Raw genomic sequence first — 14,851 nt, 5'->3', positions numbered from 1 at the left:
GGAAGTCTAAGCAGTGCTAAAGAAGCCATCACTCAAATCACGTAATGTCTAGCCTCCCTTTTTAAAGCAAGTTAATCAAGAATCTAGCAAAAATATCATCTCTAGTCAGTATCTTAGATTCTTCTCCCTCAAGCTTCAGGGGGTGACTTTCTCCTGTCCGCAACCAAGGGAAATGTGCCCAAATTCATCTTGCTGGACCTCACTGCAGATTTAATAATGCTGAAAACCAAATATTCCTGTCCTACCTCTGAAAGATGGAAGAGATGAATGGAAAATGGGTCAGTTCCCTCCTCTCAGATTGAATTTAGAAGGTTGTTATGGGAAAATGCTAGTTCACCTCTCAAGCCTTCCTCACAGAGTCTCCCACAAGACTCAATCCGCTCTCCATGTTATTCAATATCTGCATAGTGCCATGGCAAGACTTTGAAGACAACACTGCCTGAAGTGCTGGAAACACACCAAGACATCCAGCTCTATATTCTCCTTCATGTCATACGCAAACAGCACTACTATTAATTTTTGTTATCATAACGCATATGAGTCACAGTCATAGACAGGACTCCATTGTGCTAGGCACTGTACAAACACTGAACAAAAAGACAGCTTCTGCCCCAAAGAGCTTCTATTTTTTTCAGTGTTTTGCTGAAAACAGTACATGGAGCAGCTGGCTAATGCTAAGGCTGAATCTAGCAGCAAGACAGAAGTGATACTACTAGGAAGAGTGAAGTCCCTCAGAGAACTCGAGTACTCAACAGCACTTCCTACCAATGAGGGCATCTGTCCTCAGATTGTTAAATTGATCTAGCAGCCTTGGGGTCCTTTTGGATGCCTAAATAGCCAAACACCTACTTGAGACTAGCTGAAAGGTTGTACTGCATCCTATCAGCCACAGATTTGGCCACTATGATCTACATTTTCATGAGCTCTGGTCTGGATTATTGTAATTCATACTCAAAACTAGGAATGAAGCCACATGCTATGAAAAAACTGCAAACTTTCAAAATGCACCAACACATGTTTAGCTCAGCTACTATGAACTCATGACCTGGTGCTCAGTTCCCTACACTGGCTCTAAATTAGATACAAATTTAACTCACTGAAGTCAGCAGGAGCTGTGGATGCTCACCATTCTGAAAATCATACCACTCTAAACATTCAAATTTCAAGCTCATCATCTCCAGTATTGATAACTGCTTCATTATAAATTATATCAGAGAAATACAAATGGCTAAATTTAAGCTTTGATCTTTATAAAGGTATTGAAAACCAGTTAATCTGATTAGTTTAGACTATTTGCCTAATGTATTGGCAGTCTGAATAATTAATTACATATAAAAAAGCCTATTACTGTGATGCCTAGCAACCTATTTCATTCAGTTTTGAACTGAACTGAACAGAGGGTATCTTTATATCTTCAGGGCCTGATTCAATGTTCATTGAGTCAATAGGATTCTTCCCATCAATCTCAGAGGGCACCCAAAAGCTCTAAGCAACTTTCTGGCATATTATTGTTAGTGTCTCTTTTGTTTATGGCCCGTTATAGTATTTAGCAATGTATGCTGAAATTATAAATAGGACAAACATAGAAAAACAAACAATTTTTTCCTCTCTCTCTTCATTTCATATATGCATTTTTGTCCATCCTCAGCAAACATGATACGTTAAGTATTTAACCTTCTGCCAGGGGAAAACATTTAAAGGAGTTATTTTAATGAGGTGCCCCAAATAGAATGCACTACTTTTCTGGTGCATCAGAATGAGGGAATTCAAATATCCATTTTTTCAGTCTAGAGTCACAGAACAGCCTATTTAGACGACCTTTAATCCAACACTGAGAATTGCTTTACTTTTTCTTTTGAAACATGCACAAGCAGACTATATAAGGGGAACCTTGTTTCCTGTGAAAGGCAGCCCACACCCAATGACCTCTGCTCCAGATACCTGCAACCCTCAGTGTCAGGATCTTCCTGAAATGTGCAAAACTGATCAGTGTATCTATATATAAAAGACAAAAAACAAAAACCCTCAAAAAATAGGTATGTTCCTTTAAAATATGGCTGAATACTAAACTGCTGCCAAAAATATCCATCTCAGAGTTGACTGAAATTGAGTAAAAAAAAAACCCCAAAACATTATTTGTCAAAGATAGTAGAATAGTTTGAATAAGAACACACAAGTTACCCTCCTGTAACAATTTTGTTTTATGATTTTCCTAGTTTCAAGATATTCATTTTTTACTGTGAGAAATTCACAGGTTATTAGGCCCAATCTTGCAAGTTATGTTTTGGAGTTTTGCTTCCTAATCAACTGTTTGCTTTCCACAAGGGATACAAGGCCTTCAGAGGCCTCTGGGCACCATATTTCTTGAAATATAAAATAAATCTATATATCTCTGTCTCATAGTGATGCCACCTCATATGATCAGGTTCTCTCTATGTCCTTTCAATAGCTCAGCTGGTAGAGTGGAGGACTGTAGAGAAACTACCTGTAGGAATCTTTAGGTTGCTGGTTTGATTCCAGCTCCAAGGAGACTTCCATTTTTGGGGGAGGTTAAGTTTGAATATTAGGAAAAACTTTTTCACTGAGAGAGTGGTGAAGCACTAGAATGGGTTACCTAGGAAGGTGGTGGAATCTCCTTCCTTAGAGGTTTTAAGGTCAGGCTTGACAAAACCCTGGCTGGGATAATTTAGTTGGGAATTGGTCCTGCTTTGAGCAGGGGGCTGGACTAGATGACCTCCTGAGCTCCCTTCCCACCCTGATATTCTATGAAAAGCTGCAAAATTCCCTAATTCTACTTTTTTCAGCTGCTCATCATAAATACAGAGTATTTCGTTCTTCTTAATGTTGGATGACAGAAATTGAATTTTCGAGGTCTGTTGCGTTAAGATTCAACTCAATGTCTTCTCAGTGAAGACTGTCAAGTATCAGCAGGGTAGCCGTGTTAGTCTGGATCTGTAAAAGTAGCAAAGAGTCCTGTGGCACCTTATAGACTAACAGACGTATTGGAGCATGAGCTTTTGTGGGTGCATCTGACAAAGTGGGTGTTCACCCACGAAAGCTCATGCTCCAATACGTCTGTTAGTCTATAAGGTGCCACAGGATCTTTGCTACTTTCAATGAAGACTGTCCAGTCAGTAACAGCTGCCTTTACAGCCACCAGGATCACTTCCTAGAGAATCTTTATCCAGCTAAAACAAGAGAGAACCAGTCTACCTTTTATTTTCTTCCACTGATGCATTTTTAAAAAGAGTTGCATACTCTCTGAATGACCCTATCGCATAATGAAAGCACCCAACATACTAAATTACTTATATATCCATAATTTAAGAATCACTGTGGAGAGAAAAAAAGTACACACAGAATGCAGCTGATGAAAACATCTTCCTTGGTTATGTCTACATAACTCCTCCTTAGGGGTATTTTGGGGTAAATATGATCTACAACATGCATTTTTATCTGTGATGTAGAGTATATACGCACACTACAAACCATGTTTATATATTATACATACTGTATATATTAAAAGCAGGAGGTTGGGTTGTTTCCATAAGAAATGATGGAAAGTCATAAATTAGTATAGAAAAAATGCATTAGCACTTATCAGGAAATCCCAAATAATGGTTAATCAGGCACCATCTCACCATCAACCATTAGGTTATCTGTTTATAGAGTCTGACAACACCATAAATAATAAAAGTGAACTTGCTTTACATTTCATCATTTTTTAAAATGCTAACGAAATTAAAAAAAAAAAAATCAGTGAAACTACTTAAACAAGAGGATGCTATTTAAAGAGTAGGTATGACAATTTCATTCTATGGATTAATAACTATATTCATTTGTAACAGTTTAGCATTATAGTTGAATACAGATGCGTTAAATACACTGTATTTTTAAAAAATAAATAATGGTACCACCATCAAAATAAAAAAGTTGCTGATTTTAACCACTGAACACATCACTTTCATTCTTATAGAAAGAGTAATATTAGTGTCTCAAAAAAGATAAAAATAGAAATGCAACACTTTTAGTGGGCATGGTTGAATATTAACTAATAAAATCTATAGTCTTTTCTTGGCCATATGTGATCCTTTCCTGTATTTTCTCCCAACTTGGAAGCACATATAAGTTACTTTTATGTTTTCAACATTTGGACATGACGTACGCCTTGGGTCATTTCAGCACAAAACCAAATCAGGTCTGCAACAGAAAAGGAAAGCCTGAAATGTACAAAAATTGTTCAGCAGGCATGCCAAGAAGCATCTTGTGATACAAAACATAAGTTATCAAGCATCATGTTATAGAGAATAAAGAGATCACCAAAGCAGTTCAGAAAAAAGTGTGCATGCCTGTCTCAGGATATTGAGGTACATTTCAGGGGCTTGAAAAATCATTCTGAAGCATCTATTACTATTGGAGAGGACTAAAATGGACCATTGCTCCCTTCTGATATGGCAATTCCTAAATTCCTAGAATATTTTGAAAACAGATGCTTTAGAGCTGCATTTCTTATGAATACTATATCAAAATATTATGGCCCTTTGAGGGTCTGGCTGGAATGCACTTTGTGTGGGACCTGAACAAACAGAGGAGAGATAGGCCAAAGCTAGCTTTAAGCAATCTTTACAGTACCTTTGCAGCTGAGATTAGCAAGAGTGTAGACATATTTTTGGCCATACTGCCTACATCAGAAGCTGCAAGGGGCTAGTGTACAGCTTCTAAACTGCCTCTATACTGGTAGAATTCTCAGATGGTCAGTTTTACAGTCTTTTTGCAGCAGTGGTTAAGCAGATAATCAGGTCCCACATATTTGCTCTAATGTTCTAATTACTTATATGTTCCCAGAGGCTGTTGCAGTGGGGAAATACATTTTCACCTAAGTAAATCAAACCCCCTACACATTTAAAAGTATCCAATAATCCAAATATTTATCTTCTTGTAGATTACAATTTGGTTTTTAGGGCAAGATACATTACTTGCATTGTAATGTTGGCCGCATGTCACCCACACACTCCATTAATCATAATTAGGGCCGCCAAGCAATTAAAAAATTAATCTCAATTAACAGCACTGTTAAACAAAAGAATACCATTTATTTAAATATTTTGGATGTTTTCTACATTTTCAAATATTATTTCAATTACAACACAGAATACAAAAAGTGTACAGTGCTCACTTTTTATTACAAATATCTGCACTGTTAAAACCAAAATAAACAGTATTTTTCAATTCACCTATTACAAGTGCTGTAGTGCAATCTATCATGAAAGTTGAACTTACAAACGTAGAACTATGTACAAAAAAAACTTATTGCAAAAAGAAACCAATGTAAAACTTTAGATCCTACAAGTCCACTCAGTCCTACTTCTTGTTCAGTTAACTGGTCACACAAACAATTTTGTTTACATATGCAGAAGATAATGCTGCTTGTTTCTTGTTCACAGTGTCAACTGAAAGTGAGAACAGGGTTTGGCATGGCACTGTTGTAGCTGGTGTCGCAAGATATTTACGTGCCAGATGCGGTTTAGATCCGTATGTCCCCTTCACGCTTTGACCACCATTCCAGAGAACATGTCCATGCTGATGATGGGCTCTGCTCAGTAATGATCCAAAGCATGTTCATTTTCATGATCTCAGTCAGATGCCACCAGCAGAAAGCTGATTTTCTTTTTTGGTTGTTCAGTTTCTGTAGTTTCCGCATCGGAGAGTTGCTCTTTTAAGACTTCTGAAAGCATGCTCCACACCTCATCCCTCTGATTTTGGAAGGCACTCCAGATTTTTAAACCTTGGGTTAAGTGCTGTAGCTCTCTTTAGAAATCTCACATTGGTACATTCTTTGCATTTTGTCAAATCTGCACTGAAAGTGTTCTTAAAACGAACAACATGTGCTGGGTCATCATCCGAGACTGCAATAACATGAAGGATATGGCAGAATGCGGGTGAAACAGAGCAGATATACAATCCCCCTCTCCACTCCACCCAGAGGATTTCAGTCACAAATTTAAATAATGCATTTTTTTTTTTAAATAGTATCATCAGCATAGAAGCATGTCCTCTGGAATGGTGGCCAAAGCCAGTAGTGGCATATGAATGTTTAGCATATCTGGCATGTAAATACCTTGCAATGCTGGCTATAAAAGTGCCATGCAAATACCTGCTCTCACTGTCTGGTGACATTGTAAATAAGAAGCAGGCAGCATTATCTCCTGTAAATGTAAACAAACTTGTTTGTCTTATCGACTGGCTGAACAAGAAGTAGGACTGAGTGGACTTGTAGGCTCTAGAATTTTACACGTTTTGGTTTTGAGTGCAGTTATGTAACAAAAAAAATCTACATTTGTAAATTGTACTTTCATGATAAAGACTGCACAACAGTACTTGTATTAGGTGAACTGAAAAATACTATTTCTTTTGTTTATCATTTTCAGTGGAAATATTTGTAATCAAAGATAATACAAAATGAGCACTGTACACTTTGTATTCTGTGTTGTAACTGAAATCACTATTTGAAAATGTAGAAAAACATCCACAAATATTTTAACATTTCAATTAGTATTTTATTGTTTAACAGTATGATTAAACCAGTAATTAAGTTTTTTAATGATGATTAATGTTATTTGAGTTAAATCACGTGAGTTAACTGTAATTAATTGACAGTCCTAATCATAATTTTTACATGTATTCACAGTAACAATGAACATTTAAGGCTGGCTGGGCATCCATATCCCTCTTTTTACAATGGTTTAAGGATTCTCACTCTTGGTCCAACCCTGCAAGATGCTACATACACCTCCTCAAATACCATTGACTTTTAAGGGGATTTGAGTGTGCCAGGCATGTTGCAGGATCAGGCATTATATCAATACTTTGCACTTTCTTGCAAAATGTAAAAGAATACAGAACATTAGAAATAGCACAGGTAGTAGAAATAAAGGGCAACTCATTACATTTTAAACAGTAAGTCACTACAGTACATGAAATTAATACAACATAGGTAAATTTTTCTCCTGTTATGCATTTACCCAGAATTTAATTTAGCACATTCGCTAAGTATCAGAGTACAGCACACATTTAAATTCCAGTTAAAGATCACTTCTATTATACCAATTCTCCAACATAATTTGAAAATGCACTACAGGTGGAGCTTCTGATTTTTCTCCCCCATCTGGTTTGGTTTAAATTGGTGCTCCATTTACCCTAGTATTGTACTTACAAAGAAGGCACAAACTTTTTTTTATTAAATTACAAATCACTAACCATTGGAAACCCATGTTTAAAAATCCTATTGTATCATAATACTAACATAGTAATACATTTTTTAAAACCTGGTTTAAAGAGTTACCCCCCAAAAAGCACAGAAAATAAATTACCAGACAAAAAACTGGACTTATCAAACCATAATGTGACCTAATTGGAGGACAAGCAGTTATGATTTGAATCCTTTAACAGTAGGAAATCATCCTTAAGGGTCTCACCTATTGACCTACGTACAACAATCCTACAATTCTGGCCTTTTTTCAATAGGACAAGGGGGATATTGCTTCAAAATTGCCCTGCTTAGATTTCATTATGATGAGTGGTTTTGTAGCTACCCTTTTGTACAAACAGAGTGGCTACTTGAAAATCAAGTGCAGCTTGTCTGCAACATGCAAAATGGATCTTGTTCTCAAAAACTGTAACTGGCATGCAGATTTCCACAGAGATCCATAATTGAAGAACAAAAAAAGGAGGAATAGACATTGCACAATTAACTTGGACAACATGTGGTGCAAACGGAAAGCCAACACTTTTCTATATTCAGCACTCAGTGAAGAGAGAGAGTTTCTCAATGGCTCCGCCCTCACACTAGTTGTCTGTTAATCCTGTCACCAACCATATGACAGTCTGGCAATGTATCTCAATCTCTTCCAGTTATTTAATCTAAAGAGAGATTCCTGAAAGTTAACATTTATTTCTCTGAGTTGAATAGTTCCGTTTCTATTTTAACAGATTACATACAGACTTCCATTATGCTAGCACTGCTAGTTTATTTAGCGGAATCCAAAACATCTAAATTAATTTAAAATTAGGGAATAGGAATACATAGTTGTGAAATCACTTCAGTCAAATTTTCCATCATATACTGTGATGTGTTCTATAACATGGACATGAGGTAGCTGACAGCTATCATTTCACTGAGTGAACTCTGGAAATGTGTCAGATGTGTTTAAGGACTCTCAAATACAGCCTTCCTCTACTGACAACCACCACCTAAAACTTTCTATCAAAAAAAATAAAGCTTAGTTTATTGCTTTTCTTACAACTTTTTCTTCATACTAGGGATAGGCAATAAGGATACCAAACTTGAAAGTTCCCTGGCTGTTGGTGATTTTTGATTAATTCGTTTTTTCAAGAGAATTACTGATGAAGTTTTGAAAGACAAGTCACTGACCTAGTCCCAAGGTTACAATTTTTTTTAGTAAACTAGACAAATCTTTGCATTTTCCACACAAGACATTAGAGAGTGTCTCATTTCCAGTAAGGTAACATGAACAACATTGAGAAACCTATAGCAGAACTAACCCACGGATGTCACCAACTACAACTATAGTGAGAAAGGAATAAGTAAAATTAGAAGGGGGAGAATTCACTGTTGAAGGGGCAGAATTCATTCTAACCAGTGAAATTGCACCATTGGCACTTGAAGCATGGAACGCAGATGGATAAATATGGCACGTCCACACGGTTCTTAACAGTAGTATAAGATGTTTTAATAAAAATGATAAGGCCTGATGTGTCTCATTTATGTGTCACTGGGGTAAGGAGAAAGTGAGACAGAACAAAAAGGAAACTAGCTTGAAGATTTTAAAAAAGCGGTTAAAATAAGTGCAGGGGGAAAAAAATGTGACATGGAAAAACAGAGTGGCAGCTGCAGAAGATGGTTCCAAGGATGAAAAGACAGAAGCAGGACAGACTTTCAGCAGTCCAGTTTAGAAATTGCTCTGGAGTTGCTTAGGCCAAGTGGCCTAATTAATGTCATTTCTAGAATGAATACTTAAAATAATTTAAAAAAAAAAAAAAATAGGGTTTTGAACTGCAAGTTTGTCCAAACAAGTCTAACTGCAGATTATTTGCTCCTCTGCAATAATCCCAATACCTTCAGTTAGCAAATAAAATAAGCGTACAGAAATAGTGGTAAGAATAAAAGGTGCATGTAGATCCACTGCTACATTGTGTTTAACTTTTTGCTACCTCTGCAAGGTACTATACATATATTACATTATTATAGAAATGGCACAGCCTCAGAGGATACTTTCCACATTTTATTAACATTTTAAGACTAACTGTAATCTCAATCACATATCCATACACCTATTTCCTTTGTTTGTTTCACTAAAACTTAAATGCATTGTTTATTAGAACAAAGACTGTAAACAAATATTTGCCATGTCCATTACATGTAACACACAGGAGCCGCTTAACAGAATCCATTCCCCCCTTTTATAAATACAGGTATCAAAACAATCCTGAACGTACTTTGTGACACTAATAGTAGTCGGCACCCACACCTTAGCAAAAATTAAACAAGATGAGCAACAGTATTCACTTTACCTGCTACTTTAAAACAATTTTAACTGCAGCTCTTTTAACTAAGCCAGATGAATAAAGCATGCCATTTATAATTTTTCTTCTTGAGAGATTAATTTTCTGAAACATACATTAATCCACAGCAATCTGACACTTTCTGTCATGCTTTTATCTTGTAAAACCTGAATTTCAATTTTAAGCTACTTCAGGCTTATGCTTAAATGACAGTGTCTTGATAAGAGAAAAAAAAATAAATTGTGCTGCCTTTTTTTCCTCCCATAGTGCCTAAAAACATACTGGGCGTACATATAGTATATATATTCTTACAAATGTCCAGGTCATGTATACCAGCTGAAATTCTTTTAATGTGTGGGTGGTTTGCATTGTGAGATTTAATCAAGACATTAATATAAGTAGAAGGTGGTTGTTTTAAGACAGAAGTTTGAGAATCAGCTAAAATTAATTGCTGTAAATTTGTCCTTCTGGAGGTTGTGGAAGCTTCATATTTTCTTTGGACATCATTAGACGTCTTAGCTCTTGAAGTACAACTTTAATGCTATAAGAATTTTGCCATTTTGCTAACACTGGTATGCTCCGTGTATCCACCTGCAAAGAAAGACAGCACAAGTTAAATAAGGACAATGTTTTTGTACCATAAAATACAAAATTCCTACAGAATTAGTTTTAGTTTACTTAATAACTTAAGAATGGTAGCATATGTTGCAATCTCTTCAGCACTTCTCAACTGTTATAAATACATAAAATATTTACAATGAATGCTTAATGCATACTTACACACAAATTCAGATCCTGCAGTGAGACCCACACAGCTGGACCCCTGCATAGCATGCTCAACAACATCAACTTCAATGGTGGGGGAGAGGGTGAGCAAAGAGAAAGTCAATCTATGGAGAGTTCAATGCAAAATTGGGGCCATATCTTAAACTAGGGAGGTTTTTATCCATCATAATGAAAGTTCTTTACTAAATGTTGCAATAAAACATTTAAACGGAACAATCATATGAATCTATTACTTGATTACAGCACCAACATGCAATATGTGGTTCTCTCAAAATTGGCTTTCAATTCTTTATTAAGCAATTTGGTGCACAATATTCTATGCTTAAATCTTTATATAGGAAAATTTACCTACTATAAATAGCTTTTGTCTGTGATTTGTTGTGAATGCTTATTGTTATATGGCCCTTCTGATGCCTTTCACTTCTCCCAGTAAATAAGACTGGAAATAGTGAATTAATTTGACTTATAAAGTTCCATATAAGATCAGGACATTTCTCAATTCTGCTTTGTTTCTTATTGTAAATAATCTTATGGACCTCTTAAAGCACAGAGACTTTATTGCATATCACTTGATAGTTTAAAGGTAAACTACAAAGGAAAATGTGTGCACCCTTTTCCATTCTTTTATGGTATATACAGCATAAAACATTTTTGGAGATTATTTTTACTTTTTAATATAAAAATATGAGAAAATCAGAAATATCAAGTTCAAGCCATAGCAACTTTAGCTCCAGATGAGACCTAGATTGCTTAACTTCAAGCTACCTGGTTTCAGAATACAGAGGATAATGCTGCTTATATTTGCAGGAGCAACTGGGAGATTAAGATTACCAATGATTACTTTCAATATTAAGAAACTAAATACTGAAGGCAAAACAGTGGCAAAAGGAAAGCAACAGTCAGTTGTTTATGCAGTGATTTTTGCACCAATTAAGAAATACCTTTTAAAAAAAAAAAGATAATCTTTTACAGCAAGGTTTGAAAGTTGCATTGGTCAGACCACCATTATAATTACTAGCTCATTTTAAAAAAGTATTTGATTTAATATGTTAGAGATAACTAGAGATGCAATTCTGAGGAGTGCGGTGGGAGCCTATGTGATTGCAAACACAGCTTTCACCTATGTTAAATTTGTTTGCAGGTATGAGTACTAAATCAATCCACTATCAGAGGAAATACAACAGTGAAGAAATATACCCCTCCAAAATCCCCCTCTCTTCCCCCCCATCTCAAGAGAGACTTCCTGAGCTGCAGAGTAATAGTTCTGGTGAGGACACCATCTAGTCTGGACCTCCCTCTCCAAGGCACAAATGTCCCCCTCTTATACACCCTTTCTCCCTCCAGCCTCCTGGGCTATATTGAGGACAGGCCTTCCCTGATTGCCGTTAAGCAGTAGAGAAGTAATGTGCCACTGAGGCCCCAGAGCCCAGTAACATCACAGCTTCATTTCAAAATTTGAACTCTGGACATGGTACTGTTTGAACCCACCCTCCATATCCCACACAATGCAGCATAGGGTCCAAGACACTACCCTCCCCAGGCAAGAATTCCAGAGTGGAAGGAAACTTGCACAGTGAAAAGACCTGGCTGTTTGAGGGAAGTGTACTAAGAACAGAAATAAAACTCAGGTTCACCATGTTTTATGGGCACAGGGTTTGGGTGGGAAGGAGGTCAGGAGGGAGAGAAGGGTAGATTTTAAAGAAGTGTAATAGGTTGTGGTTTTACCAGATAGGGAATTTTTATAAACCGGAATTAAAAGGGAGTTGCAACAGATGATTGTCAAAGGCCAGGGCTGACTGTGGAAAGAGAAAGATTCCAATAAAGAAGCAGGAGGGGACAAGAACCTAGGTTTCCTGATTTAACGGAGGCCAGATAGGCAAGCATGGATTAGGAGACAGTTTAGGTGGGATTTCAGTGGGTTTGAAAAATAATTCTTCACGTAATTGTGAGACCACGGGTGATGGTTAGATGGGGAATTAAACAGCTGGAGAGGCAGTTGCAGATTGTTTCTATCTAAAACAAACAGGAAAACGTGGAACAAACAAGACGAATACCCATTTTCATCATGAGCATTTTGATTCCATAGTAGATCCCTTTTCCCCAAACTTTATTTGTTTAATCTTCTTTTTAGGCCATGTGTAGACTGGGGACTAGCCTCATTTACAGCTATCAGTGGCCACCCACTAATGTAGCTGCACTAGCACACCTCTAATATAGTCAGTCAAAGCTACTATTTATTTCCACTGGTGGAGTTTATTTCAACTTCAAGCAAAATGATTTTCACCAGAGCAAATACTGGCTTTCTGGTCTTCACTAGGGATTTTCAGCTAACAGACAAATATCTTCAAGGCAGGGACTGTTTCTTCCAGCACAGTGCTGAGCATATTTTCAGCACTATCACACTACTACTAAACTGACTTAATATTTATTTTTAACTCAAGCCACTTGATTTTCTGCAAGTCATCATCTTTTGCTGCATAACACATCTTGCAGGCAATAAAAATTTGGCTTAGTTTTATTCCCTGAATTGCAGGCCCTATTTTACATGTAAGAGATTACACATTCAATCTACTTATGATATACTCCTTTATAAAGTAAGCCTTCTCTTTTCAGCTATCTCGTTGGCTCCAATAGTGTTAGGAATGCTCAAAACCAGATACCCAGGGAGTACCCACTTTATATTAAAATTGTATTCAACTATAACGAAGCATCATTTCCAGGGGAGTCTGAAGGCTAGTGAAGCTGAAAACTGAGAACAAAAACTATTTTTATTCTATCAGCATATCCAATATAAATCTTCAAATAATGACAATAGCAGCAACATTATACACGATCCAAGAATAACCAAGGAATTCTTCTATGCTTTTTAAACATAGAATAAATTATAGAAGAATGCTGCAAAATGTTCAGTGTTTATAATGCTTCAAATAGCATAACTTTAAAAAAGTAGCAAACTGTTTAGCCCACTATAAACAGATTCAAAATGATGACTGGACAACAGAGTTTACAGAATTATAGTTGATAAAATCCCAAGTCTTTAAAAAGAAGAAACAAACACTTCCAGCTGTAAATGGTATTTAAATAAACACAAGTGATTGCAAATCCTGTGAGATACCAACAGACTGTTAAAGAATACTCAAAAAAAAATCAGACATCCTCAAAATCCATGGGAAAATAAATAGTATGTCAGAACACAACCTGTGTTTTATCAATCTAGGATACGCTATAGGCTCTAAAAAGGAGAGACCCCACAGCATTAAAAATTATAATTTATTTTATGGCCACGACACCCTCTACAGAGAATAAGTAGTTTTGCCTAGTTCTACTCATCTATTTGGGCCAGGTTTTCAAACTAGATTTCTAAATTCTGTGTACAAATCCAGCAGTTGCATATACAAACGGATCACTATGAGTGTTAGTGCTCATATGCATATTCAGTATAGGTGGCCACCTTTTTGAAAAGGAGCCTATATTGTGAATTGAAGTGCAACTGGAATGAATTTTTGCTAACTCTGCTTTTGCATTTTTAAAGTGAGGGTCAATGTGGATAAGTGATCAATCTTGGTCTTTTAAAAATGTATTAGTTTTGGGGATTTGAGGATCCACTCCCCCAAAGAGAGCTCCCTCTGTTTCTCTCCATTCAGAAATCCCACAACCTGCTATATTGCTACTGCAACATTTGGATCCATGCCTGTATTACATTTCTGGAAGAGGACCTTCCTTGCTAGGAAGCCTCACACTGACAACACAATCTGCCGTATGACAACAACATGGGGCCTGGGCAGCAAAGGTTGCCTGATGATAAAACAGAGTAGGCTGATGCCCCAACTCCTCCAACGAATTTAACAGCCTTGAACAACAGGATGGGGCAGGAGACGAGAGCTGATCTATGAAACAGGCAGTCAGGAGGGTGCGTAGGAGATTGTCACAAGAGGGAACATCTCACGAAGTGGCAACAAGGAATTTTCCTGAGAAATTATGAGAGATTTAAATGAAATGGAACCTTAGGTCACAAAGTAGAGAGGAAAGATGTGGTCTTGAGATCTGGGCTCACTTCCTGTCTCTGCCAGACTTCCTGTGGGATCTTGGGCAAGTCATTTAAATCTTTTAGTTCCTTAGTTTTCCATCAGTAAAACCTCCACAATAATGTCTCTTGTCTGTTTTGTCTATTTTGCTCATAAGCTCTTCAGGACAGGAACAATCTCTTAATATATCTATATATAGACCTAACATAATGAGGACCTGATTTAGAGCAGATCCTTTAGGAACTATTGAAATACAAGTAGTTACTAAATCATTAAGAACATTTTATATACCCAGGAAAAAATGTTTCTTACCCCCAAAACTATTTATTTAAAAAAAAAAACCTATTATATTAAATACTATAATGTTGTATTTGAAGCATGCTAAGCATATCAGAGTCCTAGAATACATTAAGTGTGACTCTTTGTGATGAATGGAACCACCTCACCAGCACAGAAAA

The 14,851-nt window shown here is 36.6% G+C and overlaps 1 protein-coding gene across 2 annotated transcripts in view; it reads right to left on the bottom strand.

Moving 5' to 3' along the window:
- Positions 1 to 9,289: 9,289 nt before the first annotated feature.
- UBE2V2 (ubiquitin conjugating enzyme E2 V2) overlaps positions 9,290 to 14,851 on the bottom strand; it is a 45,556-nt gene continuing 39,994 nt past the window's right edge. For both annotated transcript variants that reach the window (XM_032775193.2, XM_032775194.2), the window contains exon 4: positions 9,290 to 10,173. In XM_032775193.2, coding sequence (XP_032631084.1) covers positions 10,027 to 10,173 — 147 coding nt within the window. In that variant the 3' untranslated portion in view covers positions 9,290 to 10,026. The remainder of the gene's footprint in view (positions 10,174 to 14,851) is intronic.

This window comes from Chelonoidis abingdonii, chromosome 2, assembly GCF_003597395.2.
Source record: "Chelonoidis abingdonii isolate Lonesome George chromosome 2, CheloAbing_2.0, whole genome shotgun sequence".
Taxonomy (NCBI): domain Eukaryota; kingdom Metazoa; phylum Chordata; order Testudines; family Testudinidae; genus Chelonoidis; species Chelonoidis abingdonii.
This window is presented reverse-complemented; position numbering and strand designations above follow the sequence as displayed.